Source organism: Falco punctatus, assembly GCF_963210335.1.
Source record: "Falco punctatus genome assembly, chromosome: 3".
NCBI lineage: Eukaryota > Metazoa > Chordata > Aves > Falconiformes > Falconidae > Falco > Falco punctatus.
Genome location: NC_137582.1, coordinates 91,188,649 through 91,206,346, shown reverse-complemented (window position 1 = coordinate 91,206,346; position 17,698 = coordinate 91,188,649). Strand labels below are relative to the sequence as shown.

At 41.7% G+C, this 17,698-nt stretch overlaps 1 protein-coding gene across 2 annotated transcripts in view; it reads right to left on the bottom strand.

Moving 5' to 3' along the window:
• Positions 1 to 4,495: 4,495 nt before the first annotated feature.
• The window catches only part of MYLK4 (myosin light chain kinase family member 4), a 50,062-nt gene continuing 36,859 nt past the window's right edge, over positions 4,496 to 17,698 (bottom strand). Inside the window, exons 9-14 of one of the 2 annotated variants that reach the window (XM_080377813.1) lie at positions 15,689 to 15,759; positions 14,815 to 14,943; positions 14,144 to 14,296; positions 13,718 to 13,790; positions 12,029 to 12,104; positions 4,496 to 9,751 (exon numbers count right to left, since the gene is read on the bottom strand). In XM_080377813.1, the coding sequence (XP_080233939.1) occupies positions 12,057 to 12,104; positions 13,718 to 13,790; positions 14,144 to 14,296; positions 14,815 to 14,943; positions 15,689 to 15,759 (474 nt within the window). In that variant the 3' untranslated portion in view covers positions 4,496 to 9,751; positions 12,029 to 12,056. The remainder of the gene's footprint in view (positions 9,752 to 12,028; positions 12,105 to 13,717; positions 13,791 to 14,143; positions 14,297 to 14,814; positions 14,944 to 15,688; positions 15,760 to 17,698) is intronic. The other variant, XM_080377814.1, reaches the window with a different exon arrangement.

The window sequence follows — 17,698 nt, the reverse complement described above, 5'->3', positions numbered from 1 at the left end:
GGAGAATGGTGTAAAACGGCAGTAAGTAAGAAGCACTCCCAGCTCCACCATCCATTGCCCCACATTCGCCTTGGCCAGCCTCACGTTGCACAAACTCTGATCCTTTTCTGATATCACACCTCAGGCACTTCCCTGGGTCCTTCTGCTTGGTGTGCCAAGAACAGGCTTGGGGTGGGGAGAGATTAAAAGCTGTATTTAGTGCAGTTGGTGCCTGAAAATAAATACCGTTATAACTATATAATAACGATAACAATAATAAATATCATGTATAAATTATCAGAGATATTTTAAAGGTCACCTGTCTCCACACGCGTGGGCTGGCGTGGTGGCCCCTAACTGAGGTCTGGGAGTGCCGTAGCACTACGTATACCCGGTATACAACATACCCAGGCGTACGTATACTACATAGCCAGGTGGCACTGGCAGCTCCGTTTGTAACTTGGCTTTCCAAAGCAGCCCCCCGCGGAGGTGGCAGTGACCCTGTCACTGAATACGAAACAGCAATGCTGACCTCTGGTGGCCGTACCAGCCCTTTGCAGCAAGGTACCGCGAGGGGCATCTGTGCATCAGCTGTGTACAGCTGCCAGGCTCTACTGGGTACCAGTACGGCTGAGGCTCCCTGGCCCTGGGGACGAGGCGCAAAGGGAACTGGCACCTGACCCACACGCCGTTCCTTGAGGTGCTCCTTATAATGGGGACATCACCTTCTCATCACTACCAGCTCCACCTCAGTGGTAGTGACTGACTGTTAATTTTGGCCGCAGCTCAGGAAGGCGCCCGTGGTCAGGACCGAGCTTGCTGTTACTGCACAGAAACCACACTGGCTGCCCTCGTGTGCTTGCCTCTGCACAGTGACCGGGCTGGAGGAGAGCGATTAGCGAGCACTGGGCACGACCAAGTGCTGCTGAAGTGCATGCACAATTGCAATGCAACAATAATAATAAAAAAAACCATTGGGACAAGTTATAACAGTATAAAATTCTACCATGAATTGGTGTAAAATACACTACTGAAAATTTTCTTGGTCATTGGCCAAACAACAGATGACACCTTTCTGTGACATTCCACATTTTTAATTTGCTGCTGAACTTTGCTTTTTTCCTCTGCCTGCTAATGTCTGTGGGACTAAGTCTAACATTCCAGGCCCTCTGAATAGCTCTTAGACAGCACTTTCACTGGGTGGGGGAAAAAAAAAAACCAACCAAAAAAAACCTCCTGCAATTAGAAAGCTTCTTTCAGTCCCTGAAACGTGGACATCTGCAGAGATTAGGAACAGAATAGATGAAAGCTCCTCGCAATGGCTATCTCTTAAGTCTGCACAAGTGAACCATAACAAAAAATCAAGTTACAAGCAAAATGAAGAAACCAAGCAAATGTCGGTGCCAGGTAAAAACCTTTCAGCAGTCTGGTGTTTTGACTTACTCAAGTGCTGACCATCAAGTGAGCTGTGTGGGTGAGGGATCAGAACCCACCATGAGCCACCTGACAAAGCAGAGGGGTCCCAAGTGGCAGGTGACACAGCGCTGCAGTGGGAATGCTCAGGTGCCACATCGAGGCCATCACGTTTTAACAAGGCAACACCCCACCCACCGCCTGTCTCTAAACCATCTCCAACCCCTGAGACCACACGGTCTGAAATGGGCTTGATACATTCAAGGTCCAGAGCGAGGGTCTTGGTACTCTCTCTGTGAAAGTGCTCATGTTTCTGGAGGACCGAGGTCACCTCCAAGGTCACTTGCCATGTCCTGTTTCCAGGCATCAGACGTCACACCTACCTATGTTATGGAGACAGCCAAAGGTAGGAGTTTATGAAACAGTGACCAGACACCCAAAGCAAAGAGGGGATGTGCATTTAAATCAGCTGCTGAGGAGCGGATGGCTCTGGAAAAGGACAGCTTTCACCTTCCTCTTCCTCATCTCTGCCACGGTCACAGCCCTGTGTTCCCAACAGACAACAGTGTGGCGTGCCCTGATTGTTGGTGGCAGTGAAAGTGTTCGCTGTGCACCCGCTGGTGACGGGTGCAAACTGGGAGCCTGAGGTCAAACATGGCCAGCTCAGCACCGGAGCGGGGCTGCTGGGGCTCGCAGCCCTCGATGCTGAACCCAGAAAAGCCCCAAAACTGCGACTCATGGAGCAAACCCTCCAGCACTGCCTCCCGCTGCAGTCACCCGCGGCGGGGGCAGACCCCCACGCACCGCAGTCCCTGCCAAGGCTTTCATTGATTCAGGAACTGGTCCAAAGGGGGCAGAAGGTGCTCTGCGCTCTCTGCAAGCTTTACAGCAGGCCCTCAGATGGCACAGCCTGGAGCTCCGAGAGCTGGGTCCTTCTCCCTGCAGCCACCCAGAGCCGAGGGGCGTCTGGCCCCTCACCTCCACACACATCGCCAGCCCGCAGGACGGCTTAGCTCCCGGATGAATACCTGCTGTATGCAAGAGATGTGAGTCACCCTTGATGAAGTGATTATTTTTTTTTTTTTTTACCCCCCCTTTTTTCAGATGAGGAGGCTTCAAGAGAGGAATTTGGAAATCTCCAGTCCCTTTCCAAAAGCTTTCATTAAAACAGCCCATAAAAGCGGTCTCTGGAAACTTTAGGAGGCCTTTAAGAAAAAAAATTAAAATTAAAATTCAGTTTTATTGAACGAATGGGCAGCACTGAAAATATTCAGAAAATTAAAATTAATTTGAAAATAATTAAAAATAAAAGAAGCTTAGTATATGTTTCCAAGTTCTGGGTAATATTAAAGTAGCATTAAAAAATTGCAAAGGAAATTTACTGTGAGCAGGTGTTTGAAATAATTGGGGGAGAAAAAGGGTTGACTATTAATTAATGAAGAATTATGAATGTCCCTTGTTGGATTTTTTTCCTGTAGTCAACATATTTTTAACCACATGAACTTAGCAAACACATTTTAAAAGCGTGGAGTTGCTTTACAGACACATACAGGGAGTTGAGTGTTATTTTATCCTTTATTTTATTTTCACCAGTGGCATGCATTTAGCAGGAGCTGTTGGGGGGACCAAGGAACTATGGCAAAGTCTTCCTCATCAGCTCTAAAGCACAGGCACAAGGATTGTCAAGACAAAAACTGCTTTGCCAGGGTCAAAGGCACTGAAAACTACAACACGACTGGCTTCAAGAAAGGCAAATGAAGAGCAAACGTATGAGGCTTGGTCACACACAGGAACTCGCTCTGGGGTTTCATCCTACGAGATTTTTGGACACCTACTGAAGTCACCAGTGTCCTGTGCGGGCATATGCTGGAGCCTGAGCACGGGATGAAGATGTGTCTGGCACCGCGACGTTCCCAGCAGCGCAGCGTCACTGCCAGCGCTGGTCACCTTCCGGACCCTGCTAGAAGGCATTTTTAGGAGAAAGGGGAAACAAAGCCTTTGTGTGAAGGCTATACAGCCTACTAGTTTGGAAGGGAAGCCTCTTGCCTGCTTGCATAGGAAGACCAAGAAAGAGGCTTTGCCTGGGCTAAGCAGCACAGTGCTGTTGGAGCGATTGACGGCCTTGGGCTGCCCTGAGCTGGTGTGAAGGGGCAGCAGCTGGACATCCCATGCTCAGCTGTTGTAAAATTGTCCTCTAGTCCCTTCACTGCCACCAGCCCCCAGGCTCTGCCAGCCGGACTGCGATAGCTTTGTTCCACGTAGGCCAGAGGCACTGAACTCCCAGCGGGATGAGTGCAACCCTTTGGTTGATTTAATTCACAGCTTAATCACGAGGGTGTCTTGTACGCTTAGGTCTTGATGCCTGCACAGCTCAGGCTCAGCAAATACAGGCTGATGTTAAATGCGAGCCTTCCAGTCTAAGAAGCCAAAGCTGCTCCTCAAGCATGGTGAATATCTCAAGTGCTGCAACCACAGCTGTGGATAAACAACACAGAAAAAGTGCTACTTACTGAATATAGACCAGTGCCAGTCAGAGGTTTACTCCTGCTTTCTCACCCTGTAACTTTTTTCTCAATTTTTGCTCTTGCTCTTCGTTTTTTCATTAGCCAGCCCAATTTAAGGTTGATTTCACTCTGCATGAAACATTCGTCCTGATTTCAGGCTGTTTTATTAGTCAGTGACTCCTAGATGGGGTAAGGTTAAAGTGTGTTCTTCAGATAGCAATACTGAGTAACAAGTTAACGGTTCGAGCACGACAATTTAGGGAGAAAATAGTGACTCCGGGTCCCTTGAGTGACCAAGCACCAGAAATGTCAGTAATCTCCTCCCTAGTGACCTGGTCTAAGGACTTGCAGCAAGACTGCAGCTGAGAGCACCTCAAGTCCTAGCTATTCACAGAAACACAAGGCTTTTTACAAAGGGTGAGAACAAACTGTGAGCCTGAGCGAACCTTTGATTTAGGTATATTTGTTTCAATGGAAATTACTCTTCTTTTACCTTCATGTATCTAAAGACAGTCATTGGGAAAAAGACCATGTTTCTTTCTCTTACTTATTAGTATAAATGACAGGCACATTAAATACAGCAAACAAAAACCCTGGAGTAAACAAAATCAGCATTTATTCCTCAGTCATCTTTTTACAAGATTGCTTCATGTTTTTCACAGAAGAACACATATCAGAGATACATGAGTTAATCTACAAAGCCAGACGTGCAAGCCAAAGTGATAAGGTACCTGAAAATCCACGTGCTTCATAATTTAGTTCTCACACGCCTGTCATCTAAATTTAAGAGAAGTCACTATGTGTTACATTAAAATTATTCTGCCACACCAAAATGTGATAACTCTATGAAAACAGCTAAACGACATATTTACAAAGTGTTATCTCTACCAATCTTCATCTAAGATTTGGAACAGGTAGGTATTTGTTCAGCTACCAAGCCTTCATGGAAGGTGAAACAGCCTAGTGTCCCTAAATGGATTCATGCAGTGTTTAATTTTATTCACACAAGACACAAGGACAAGTATTTATCGGTGAAGATCAAAGTAGTCTGTGAAGATGTGGCATCCTCCTGGACGGAGTTTGGAGCATCAGTGCTCGTTCACTCATCACTGCTGTGGGTTTGACTCTAAGCAAAACTTCAGTCATTACCACATACTAAAAATCCTCATGCTAACTGCCCTGCTCACTGGTGGGGCCAGGGGAAGGGGGTGAGATGTTTTCAGGTCCCCGTTAGCAGAGAAGAGCTGACAAACACCTGCTTTTCTCACAGTTCTTGCTGGTGGGGGCCACTTTGCCTAAAGAGGCTGTCAGTGATTTGTAATGTCAGCATTAAACTGAAGATGCTGAAATACCCTGATTCTTACTGCAGCAGTTTAACCACCGCAGAAAAACTGCATCTTGACTGAGAGTCCTTAACTGTTAAAATATAGAGTTATTTTTATTTTTACTGATCTTAATTGGTGCAATGTAGATTTTTTTTGGCAGGGAGGACGGGATTAAACGGGGCTCTTGTGCTACTCACATCACAAAAGGTGGACCAAGCACTTCCCTTTTTTAATTCTGTGGAGCTGCAATGTTATTCCTGTTGGAATCAAGTTATAGCAGAATTTATCTTAGGCTTTAACTTTATTCAGCTTCTGAAATTGGAAGGAATATGAAAAAGAAATTAAGAAGTAGTTTCTGTTGTAATCTCCAGAGTGGATATCAGAGAGTGGATTATCACAGATTGCCAGCTGCTTATGCTGTGCGGGTACTCAGGGGAGCGACTGGCTGCAGGTGCTTACAAACACAGACACAACAGTATGGACACTTTCCTGTGGCAAAGGCTTTCATAGCCTCAAGGATACTCAACATGTAAAAAGAGTTGGAAAGCCACTACTGTGCCACCTTGAGTCAAATAAATTTGCTTCTAATCCTGATGCTAATGTTACACTACTCTAGTACGTCTTGGGCAAAACTCTCTGAGATTTTCTCTAGCTGAATCTCTGCTGCAGCTATAGAAATGGGAATAACAGCATCCTAATTCTTACAAGCTCCAGGTGATAGATCTCTTTCAGTGCCTGACAAGTCAAGTCGTGCTTTTCTGAGTACAGTTACATCTGAGACCCTGGGAAAATCCGTCAGTTAGAGTGCCTTCAACTTCCAGTGACTTCCCACAGGTCACTCCTGCAGAACAGCCCCTATGTAACATTGCTGCTGAAGCTGCCTTTCCAAACAGAAAGCCCACTGCCCTTTTGCAGTCCAGCAGGGAGTCTGTATGCAAACCTGGGGGTCAAATCATCACCTAGTATAAAACACTATGTTCCCATGATATGGCCTTTAATTTGGACATGTCAGGAAGAATACAATGGTGTACACAGACCAAATACTGCATCTTGATACTTTATCCCTGCCACCATAACTGATGTTTCTATATCGCTCTTGTAGTACCTGCAGCCATCTCTGGTTGTTTGTGGGTATGCAGGTAAGTGGAGTAACAACAGCTAGTACAGTGTCTTTCACACCCAAACCTGTTCTCAAGCACAGCAATCCAGTTTCCAAATGCAATCAGTTAAACCAATACACAACCAAAAAGATAAGCAAACTCACACAGATGTAGTTGACTTATTATTATTACCTAGTAGAAAATAAATAATGATGTGTCAAAACAATAATTTAGTATAACAGCTTCTAGCTATTAGTCATTACAGAACATATTTAAATCATAGAATCATAGAATAGTTTGGGTCGGAAGGGACCTTTAAAGGTCATCTAGTCTGCCCCCCCTGCAATAAGCAGAGACACCTTCCACTAGATCAGGTTGCTCAGAGCCCTGTCCAACCTGGCCTTGAACATTTCCAGGGATGGGGCAAAAGAAAACAGAACCAAACCCAAACTTGTATGCACACACGCACACAGAAAACAGCATACTGCTCAAAGTGCAATGAGTCAGAATTAGAAACCCACTAAAAAGAAGCTGTGTCAAGTTATTATTTAACTACAATTATAACAGCCAGAAAAGATACAGATGGACACCTCTGGAGACCTTTTTCTCAGGCACGTCACTACTCACATCAGTCATAATTACATAGCAGTATACTTTTTTTACCCTTAATAATGATAATTATCTTTGTAACATGCCTCCCTTTTGACTTGGTGCTGCAGTTCTAGTCTATGGGGCAGTAACATGAAGTATGTTTGGGATTTTTTCCTTCTCCACTGGACACCTGCAGGCCCACACTTACACTTAACCCTTGGCACCAAATGGCACCTTCAGTCACTGTAGAGACTCGTTCAGTCCAGCCTCCCCCAACTGCCTCTACCTCAACCTCACCCCTCACTACAGGAGCTGTTCCAAGGATGAAAGAGTGGGGCAGTTAAGACTCAAGAGTGTGATCGTCACTATTTACGTTAGTAAGAATGAAAGTTAAATCCCTTGAGTATATTAGCATGCTGCCCTGTTTAGCTAGTGAGGTGCCCCCTCTTCAACTCATGCCTTGTAAAAGGGCCTGACTTCACACGGCGGGTGAGATACGTCAAGCTCTTCTACCCGCCCTAGTAATTCATGTGTGTGTATTTCTGACGGAGTGCTGTATGGATGAACTATGTGGATAACAGAGATCACGTTCTCTTGCGGCTGCTGGAGGATTTGTGGCTGACAGTGCAACACACTCTAAGACAGGGCTGATCTTTATGACACTAAGCTCTTAATTACTACTCAGATGTATATATCCACAAATGACAAATCCTCTTACTTCAACTGAGCAACAAAGCAGATAAGACCATAGTCACAACTTTTATTTTAGTATAGTTAGTAAGATTCAAAATGACATGCTATTTATTCATACCCATGTAAAATCTACCACAGGAAAAGCAAAACTCCCAACCCAAACCTACAACACTGGCACTAAAGTACATAATGAGAGATCTTGTCATTCCAAAGTGGTTTGCTGCATTATAGTCTGATCATTGAGTTGTTTACTATACAAAAAGCTACAATATCTTGAAGGCAGTTAGAACAGGAGTAGGAACGCCAGCTCTAACAGAACGGTAGTTTTTCTATTTGTTTTGCACAAGCAAATATAAATGGTGACTAAAAGTAGGCAGCCTGATTTCTGTTTAAGAGTCATATGCTCATCTTCTTGCTTTGAGACTGCTTAATCTTTCCCCAAAGAAACTTCCATTTCTGCTAGTCAAAGTTTGCTTTAATTAAGACTACAGATAAGGATTTGAAGGTGGCAGTGCTCTACATGGTACCATAGTTGCGTGGTGAGTCACTGTGTGATAGTAGTGGGTCTCATATATTTGCAACCACTAGTACAACACATTGGTATTTCTTAGATTTCACCGTAGAAAGCCCTAATCATGTACAGGAGCAGTCATAAGACATCTACTACAACAGCTTTAAAACACTGGATCAAACTAGATGTAGAGAATGTCATGGCTGTGATACCCCATTAATGGGCCCCTTTCATTTCAATATGAATGCTATCCAGAATGGACAAAGGTGTGAAAAACAATTCATTGGGTGGTGATGAATAATACTGTTTTGTCTTTATGTTGATCCCCTTTAAAAAAAGACATAATTTAAATATAAATACATATGAAATGTATAGATAAATATATAGAGATAGCTACATTAATATTTGATCAGAACCAGTAATTTGATCAGAACCAGATTAATCAAAGACAATCTAAAGGCACCACAATGAGTCAGCATCACTGAATAAAATATTCACTAGCTTTTGCATTTATGTAGTTCTGAAACCAAGCAGTCAGAAAGCCATATACAGCAGGGAATAAATCTCATTATTTTAACTTTGCAGCCTAGGCAACTAAGACTCAGATTCACTTAACGATGAGTCATACTCAAACAATCTCAGGTAAAGCATTCAGCTGTTCTGACTCCCAGTTTTTTATCTAGTTAAGAATCAGAAAGGCTTGGCAGCAAGATTAGAAAAGAAAACTTTAGAAAAACAGAGGATTTTCATCTGGGCCTGTACCCAGAGGTTATAATGAGCAGAGGACTGACTCTCCTTTTTGCCAATGGTCTTAATCAGTCCTATTAGCATTAAACAAATTAGCTAGTATAAAATCACCCTCTGTTAAAATAACTCTGAATTATACTTGCATATTGGAGAACAGAGCCTGCATGGGTACAAGTGAATAGTGCCTTGTTCTCTTTCTTGTTTAATTAATCCAAGTGTATTTAAAGTGAACAGTAATTCACCAGGCTAAAGAATCCTAAAATGTATCATATCATGGTTGCATCGAGTTCACCTATGTGCAAGGAAAGCCTCATTTCTCACTTCCCCTGGTGTTACATTAACATGGCTTTGCCTTTGGTTGAGCTAATCCTTAGCTCATTTTAGTGCGACAGGAAAAACAAACCTCAAATATTCTACATCAGGCAGCTTTAAATTGGCTGCCTTTTTTTTTTTTTTTTATAATTATTTGACTTCAGTGTCAAATCAGCCTTGGCTACAGACATAACACAGTGACAGACTGCCTTCTGGGATGAGATGTGGAACAGCCAATTTAACCTGATAATTTGAACCTTAAGAAGCCTTTGATAAGTAAATGAGGATGTAAGACAAGATAGAGAGAAGTTCGTTATGAGTCCAAGCTAACGTAGCACTCCCAGATATGGAGAACATGGTGCTCCAGAAGAAACACCTTTCTGCAACCTGGAGAAATACTTTCCTTCTTTCAACAGCTGAATAGAGAAGCAGCAGCTCAGCAATGCTGGGACTTGTCCTGCAGCTAAAGTGCTGTTGGTCCATTTAGTAGGAGTCTCGGTCACGGCAGGGGGGTAAAGCACCAAGACTGCTGATATTTTCAAATCTCTTAGCAGCAGTAACCACACAGCAGCTTTTCTGCAAAATAAACAAAACAAGAATCCAGTTAATTCAGCAGTATACTTTTTTATTCGGTTAAGCGTTCTAGGACAACCACACGGTGGTTTCTTTGTGCATAAAGAAAAGAAAGCAGCACTGAAGCGTCCTGCTTACAAAGGGGTTTTGCGGCCACCTTATTTGTGAGATGTTTTATACAATACTAAAAAGAAAAAGCCTCTTTGTTAAGTGGAGAAATGGTCCTGGAGGTCTCTCTTGAAATGCAGCTATTCTGCTTTTTTGCTTCCCTTGTCCTACAGATCATAGCATGAAAAGGCATGCTGCAAACCTCTCCATTTATTTGTGTTACCACTGCAAGCATTTATAATGCCAGTTCTAAATCAACTGGCACTTGAGTGTATTATTTTGGGTTAAATGTGGTAACCATACTACTTGCCTGATAAAAATAGCTAAAGGGATTCTTTAAAAACAAAGCACTGCTATGACTTTAGATCCACTCATTAAGTAAACTCAAATAAACTCCAAAAAGAAAACACACGCAGAGGAAATAACACTGCAAAAGCCAAAACCAGGTTTTCCTGCAAGTTAGATCATGGGTAGGTTACTATGTTACAAAGCTATAAAAAGTTTATTTAAAAATAATTCTGACTGCTGTTGGACAGTCTATTTATCTCAAAGTTGATTTTGGTTGTAATAGAAAATTGTGTAATACAGTGCTTCCTGCATTAGAGAGGGAGAATTTTCACCATTTGGTTGCTGTGCAGCTAGTGGCTTGAAATGAGAAACACAGATAAAAACATTAGTACTGTAACTAGGTAGGTCAGGAAAACCTGTTCAGAAAGATGCTGTGCATACAGGCGAGTGGACCAAAGCTCCGTGTAACCTGTCCCAGCATCAGTGAAGTGGGGATGAATGCTGAGGATCACAAAGATGTATTAATTCCCACTGGATCCCCACTACAGAAGTTGATGTTCAGACATTACTGTATCAGGAAATTGTGTGGCTTCAAGAGCAAGTAGGATATAATAATGGTACCTTAGTCCTCACTGACCCCCAGTGTACCACGGAAAGGCAGCTTCAAGTCCCCAAGACAGCTCATTTAAAGATCGTTAACTTCTGTGTTACTACACTACACTATATAATACCTGTTCTAATCTTAGTCAAAACAGAACAAAAATTTCAACCTCTTACAATACTCTCTGTTTTACGTGTTTATGGACAAAACCTGTTGCAAACAAAACCCAGTACATCACTTGTCCTACCAAACAGATGATGGATGATGGCAGCATTAAAAACTTGCTTGTGATGAAAAGTGGACTGCTTTTATTTTGGCATCCTGGTTATTACTCATGACGCACGACTAAAAGGAAGTGGTTTTACAGTGTGTGTGTTCTCAGCCTCATTCACATCTTGACCCTCCACTGAGTTTTGCCCAGAGATGCCCCCAGAGCCTTTGAGTTGTTCCCATGGTCCTTCAACAGAGGCACCAACTCCTGTGGTAGTTGGTAAAAGTGGCTGTGGGAATTGGTGTGTTGGTTTATGGGGATACTGTACCGCCTGAGGTAGCCTGATCTCAAAGTGGCTGAGTGAGTACACTTGGGTCAAAGACCAGAGACAGAACATGAGAGCAGACTTGAGTCTCCCTCATCCCCGAGGGAGGGAACCAAACCAGCTGAGAACCACTAATGAAGTGGTTTTTAATGAAAGGGCAAAGACAGGGAGCCAGAAAAAAGGACAGAGAGAGATGGTCTGTCAAAATTGTTTGGGTTGCTACAGGCTCAAAGGGCACAGAAGTCCCCTGTCGGAATAGGGTCCTCAAAAGTGGGGAGCAGCTTCTTTCAGGGGACACCTTGCTTTCATTTCGCTATAGTTAGTGGAGCTGCCCTGAGGGTCTGGCCCGTGCCTCTGCTAAAAAGTAATTACTTTTCATATTTCTACCCTTTTTAAGCCATACTCCTAACCACAGCATGAAAACCTGAAAGCTTTCAACACTGAAAAATTATTGGGTGAAATCCTGCCCCATGAGAGCCAGTGGGAGCATAACCATTCCCTCTAAAACGGCCAGGGTTTGCAGCACATATGGCTTCCTAGATATGAATTTTTTTGCACATTGCTGTGACTTGGTATAAGTGATAGAGCCAATTTACATTTTGAATGCTTTCCAGACAACAGCAGGGATGGTGAATACAGTTTGGACCACGCGCTTTGCACTATGCAAGGTTTTCGGCTGCCCACTGATCCCTTCTGCAGGGGATACAGTATTTATGTCTAAAGAAACACTTGGGACCTGAAACAAACCTTCTGTTTGGCAGCTCTTTCAGAAAGGTTATTGAGCCGGGGGTGCCTGGGACACACAGTCATCTTTAGCCTTCTTCTAGGGGAAAATAAAAACAAACAAAAAAAAGAAAAATGCCATTATTGGAGCATTAATTGAAGATCAATCAGATCTTACTTCTAGTTAAGATAACGGCAGAACACTGCAACATCAGCATGTTTAGTGAGGCTATTTTGCAAAGCACAAGTATGAACAAAAAATACCAGGGGAGGAGCTACGAAGGACAACATGACTTGTAAAGTTTCTATTAGGGTAGGGTTTCCCGAGAAGAAAATTGGTGATAGGAAGCAGCACAGCAGGTAAGCAGCCTGTGTTCTTGCAGCATTTGAAAAGACAGCCTCTTCCCCAGGTTGCAGGAATCAGAGCTTCACTGGAGCCCAAATAAGGAGTCAAAGTGTATCCTACGAAACCGTCTGAGGAGGTACTTAACAGTGACAAACTCTCTTGTTTTTACTGTGTACTGACACTTGTAAATCTTCTAATAATAAATTCTTCTAAAAATAAAATCTTATGGGCATTGCTGTTCTGGGAGATTATAATGAAAACTGAATTTCAATGCAAATGACAATAATTTATTTGATTGATACTATTTCTCATTTTGTCCTACTTCTTTTTATCCTCACTCTGTATAACAGGAACATCTTGCAAGATGGAGTTGTCAGGACACTGCTTGGTCCATCCTGCCCAGAACCCACACCATCTCATCAGCAAAGCTACTGCTCTTTATTATCATCACAATCTTTGCTCTTATTTTAACAAGATTATTTTGATAATGAATAATACGGTCTCTTAATTCTTAATGATGGTTCTAGTTCAAGAGGCACCTTGACACGTACATCCTAGGCAATACAGTTGTCATTTTATTTAACATAGATGTGCTTTGCTTGCAAAGGGGGAAGTGAATATTGAGCCTCAAATGCTGTAAAAATCCTGAAACCATAAAATTATCCCCTCCCAAACCACTGAACCACAGAATGGACTTAGAATCAGCCAGCAGCAAGCTCATCAACAGTGTGAATCTCCCCAGCTCACTGACTACTTAACAGAGGAATAATCAAAATGCTTTAAAATCTTGTTGATTCTCCAACTCAGCCCAGCTGAATTGTTTGTGTGAATAAACAACCGCTTCTTTTGTGTTGCCCACTAAACTGGCTCCCTTGAAAGGCAGGAATGTGCTTAAGTACAAAGATATGTACTGGGTGAGGTTCCAAGCTCTTTTGGGAAAGGTATCCCTTGGAAAGAGGTAGGATGAAATCTAACAGCACTCATAGGGAACTTCAAGAGAGCCTGAAAGGGTTTTCAAAGCAAGAACCAGAATCATTCTCAGCTGAAAAAGTCTTTTCATATGGTAATTCAGTGCTCATTTTGCAAATAGTCTCATTTTGCTAAGAAAATGGATTCACTCAGCAACACACAGAAATTGCATGATGTTACATTTCTTCCCAGACGTGCAAGAACTGATTAGCAAGTATGAGCATGCAAATTACAACAGCTAAAAAAAAGCAGTAAGACACATGTGGCTCACAGTGGCAAGAGATGCAGCAGCAAGGAAGACTCAAAAACAGTTAAGAAAAAGGTCAAAGCAAATAGCGATGTGGCAACAGAAGACAACAGCAGATCTATAATGCACAAGAATATTTAAATTTAGGGACCTGGAGTCTGCAGTGGAGCTTGTGGTCTGATAACCATGGGTGTTTTAAGGCAGCAGTTGCACTTATTCTCCAGCTAAAGGAAAACCAGAATGCTATTAAGTGTTTTTCCCAGAATCTTACAATTCAACAATTATCTCCTACAGGTCATGTGTTCTGCCATCATGCAATGCTGTCATTTCAGGACACTACACCAGATGGCAGCTAATCCATGAAGTAAGTTTTGCTTCACAGCAAAAATGTATTCAGATAACTCCAGAGCATTTTATGGACACAATGAACAGCATCTATGAAGTGGCATTATAATATTCTACGTGGACATAAAAAACTTAGATAATTCATGATAGTTCTGCAATGGAGCAGCACAAGTGACACAACTATGACATGATAGCATGGAACACACGTTTCAAAGATACAGGGATTATATACCATTTTTCCTTGATGAGAAGCTTTGAGATGAAATCTTTGGCCTGGTCAGAAACACCTCGAAATTCCTCATCTTCAAAATCCCAGCTACAGGACAGGATATTGTTGAGAGTCTCATTGTCATCATCACCCAAAAAAGGAGACAATCCACTGAGGCTAAAATAAAAAGAAGTATGTTCAATCTTCCTGTCTTTTCCCTTTCCTGTACATGATCTCCAATGTGCCACCTATGATCATTTAGTCACTCTTGGCTTATCTTGCAACATGTTACTGTCTAGGAAAGTCTCCAGACCATTCCCATTCTCTCTTCTACTTGCAGGTTTAAATAATCACCCTTCTTCCCTAACAGACCAAGCATTACTGTCTTTCATGATAGGTTATATTTTCTAGACCTCTGACAACTCTTGCACATACCAACTGGGAACTTACCAAGCAGTCTATATTCCTCTGGAAGTGTGATGCTCACTCATGAGAGGTGTGCAATGAAACAAGGAAGAAAAAATCATGGTGATTGGAAAAGAGGAGAGATTACTGAATGTGGAATTTGGAAAGAACCCTACATTTCATATTTTGGGTACAGATTTTGTCAATCTTCCACTAATAACAACAAATCTGGATGACTGACAGAGTTCAACCTAGAAACAGCTTACAAAGCAGATACTGAAATTACTTACAGCATATAAGCGATGACTCCTACGCTCCACATGTCTGTAGGAAAGGAGACAAACTCATAATTCACAACTTCAGGAGCAAGAAATTCTGGAGTCCCAAAGTTAACTCGAAGTTTTTCCCTGGGTTTATATCTAGGAAATAAAAACATTAACAGAGGACATCAATTACAACCCTAATTAAAGTTGCATGATAAGTTGTCTAGCACTTAGAGGGATTTTAGAAGCATACAGGGAATTCAGTAGGAAAACAAGGACAGACAGAGGTACAAAGTAAAAATAAATATACCCATATATCGAATGAAAAATGTTTGCAAGCTTTATGTCATAGCTAAGGGCAAAACCCAACTGCTATACAAAGGAAGAAATTCAGATTTCAAGGGCTTCTCAGAGCAGCTGTTATTATCCTTTTGGGATTTCTCCATATCATAGGCATGGGATTTTTAACCAGTAAATCCTTCACTGAAGTTGTGGTACCTAATTAAACTAGGAAGTGATAGAGCATGGGATACATAGTAACAGCCCTTGATGGTCTCTTACACTCTCTTTTGAAGATTCTTGTAATGTTGGAGACAAGACCAGACAAGAAGTACCACCCATTTTGTCCATTTTATCTGTTGCAAGATACTTATGTGCATGCTTAGTAAGAATCAGCCCTCTCTAAACCTTCTACCTGAAAAAACGCTTCAGAACAAATCTTTTTTACTCAGCTCCAAACATTCCTTATTAAAAGAGAACCCTGGTTAAAAGAGTCACATTAAATCTGTCCTAAGAACAGTAGGAGACCATTAGGTATCAAATAGGACACTGAAGAGACATAATACTCTTTTTTTCACTGTTTCCCAATTCATTTACGATTAGCAAGAACACTTGCATGTACCTTCTCGCCAATCCAAAATCAATAATTTTTATTTGATTTGCTGCTCGGTTCACACACAGGATATTCTCAGGCTGCCAAGAGAAATAAAAAAAACACTTCAGTGAGAAACAAGTATGAAAACTGGGCTTTTACCAAACTGTAGGGAGAAAAACGCTAAAAACACAGCAAACATCTCATAAGCACCTTTTGCTTTACTCCTTGTTCAGATTTCTCTGCACGGGTACACCCCCTGCTATCGCACAGCAGTTGGGGTCATGTGTTTTGTGCCTTGCAACTGCTTTTTCTTCTTCTTGGCTTTTCAATTTGACATAAGGCAGCAGTTTAGATAAAGAACTCATTAAGGAGAGGGGGACAGAGAATGCAGGCTTCCAAAATGGGGTTTCAGGATGCTGGCACTGTGATTTTACAGACCTTAATAAGCTGACACAGATTTTTTTATTAAAAAAAAAAAAAACAACAAAAAAAAACCACCCCAAAAAAAACCCCAAACCTACTTTGTTGGGCTTTGAAGTTTATCCTACAGCTTTAAGTTTCTGAGTTCATTAATGTTCTGGCAGTAACTGTCTGATTGAACAGTGATATATTAAGCTAATCACATCAACTTCATGCTTTTCTCAGATATTTTAGCAAAAGGTAGGATTCACAGGTTAAATCCTTCTGGATTTTCATAGGGCCAAATGCTGTTCTTCACTTCCCTGGCAGGAATCCATTAACCTCCTAGAATTACTCATATTCATACAGAAGGGACTGAGAACAGAATTTGGCCAATTGTCTTTGAAATGTAAATACCTAAAATACAGTCTCATATTCACTGCCAGCAGTTTTATAGCTACTCCGTCTTGTTGCTCATTGAGTCCTCTTTGAAACAAAACAGCCCTCAACACTTAAAACATTAGCTAACCTTTGTCACCATTACTAATTCATTTTACATGTAGGACTTTAAACACCATATGTCCATAGTTTCTGAGGTCCTGGATTATTATGGTCAACATGATTTTCTTTCAGTTTCAAGCTTTCTTCCTGAAACTCATTTGTTACTGACAGCAATCTATGAACAAGCAAAACAGGAGGGAGAAGGCATAGCTGGCAAGCACATGAAAAGAGCTATTTGGGAAGAATTTCTTGGATTGTATATGTATCTTTTTGTCAGCAGTTTGACTTATTAAAACTGTGCCATCTCCAAGAACATAATTAATGTGTTCCAAAGAACCGTGTGAACTTCTGCTTGACAGGTTTCTAGGTAACTGGATGTTTTATAAAGAGAAAAGTGAGTCTGGTCATTGATTAGTGACTGAAGCAGGTCCTAACAAGCATCTGCTCATTTGCTTAACCACTGCAATAACGTATACGCTAACAACATTAAAGATGTATTATATTAACTCAGTTATTACAAGCCAAAAACAGCAGCCGTAATAAAAATCTCACCAAAGAGAAAACCATCTTGCGCACATTTTGTTTCTTTTTGCCTTGTTGCAAAGCTCAGGGATCACTAGGAAGCTTTATAGCCAGTCATAAATCTAAAGACATCATCCTATTTTATTTGGGCACTAAACAGTGGTAAGAAATAAGTCTCTTATTTGATAAAATTTGGGTTAAGAGAGAAAGAGCCAACTCACATGTACAGTCTAATAAAAATACCTTTACAACAAATGTTTTCTAAGGGGTGACAGTTAACCATTAGCAGTCAGCCAGAGTAGGTATGTGAAATTGGTGGATTTGTTTTTAAAAAGAAGTGAAGGGACTTTTTGTGTATATAGTTGAACAGTTCAGATAACTAACAAGCACATGGTACAAAATCTGCTACCCTTCTCTGAGCTTTCAGTCACACTAATTGCCTAACCTGACACAGACACATTGTATCTGTCACATTAGCCACTGATCATTTTTATTCCTTTAATTTTAGCAAGTACATTTTAATGTATTTTCCCTTAAGCTGGCTATCTATTGAAGCCTTGTCACGACTACGACAGTGTAGCATATGCCTCAAAAAGATGTGCAGGGTTTCCACTG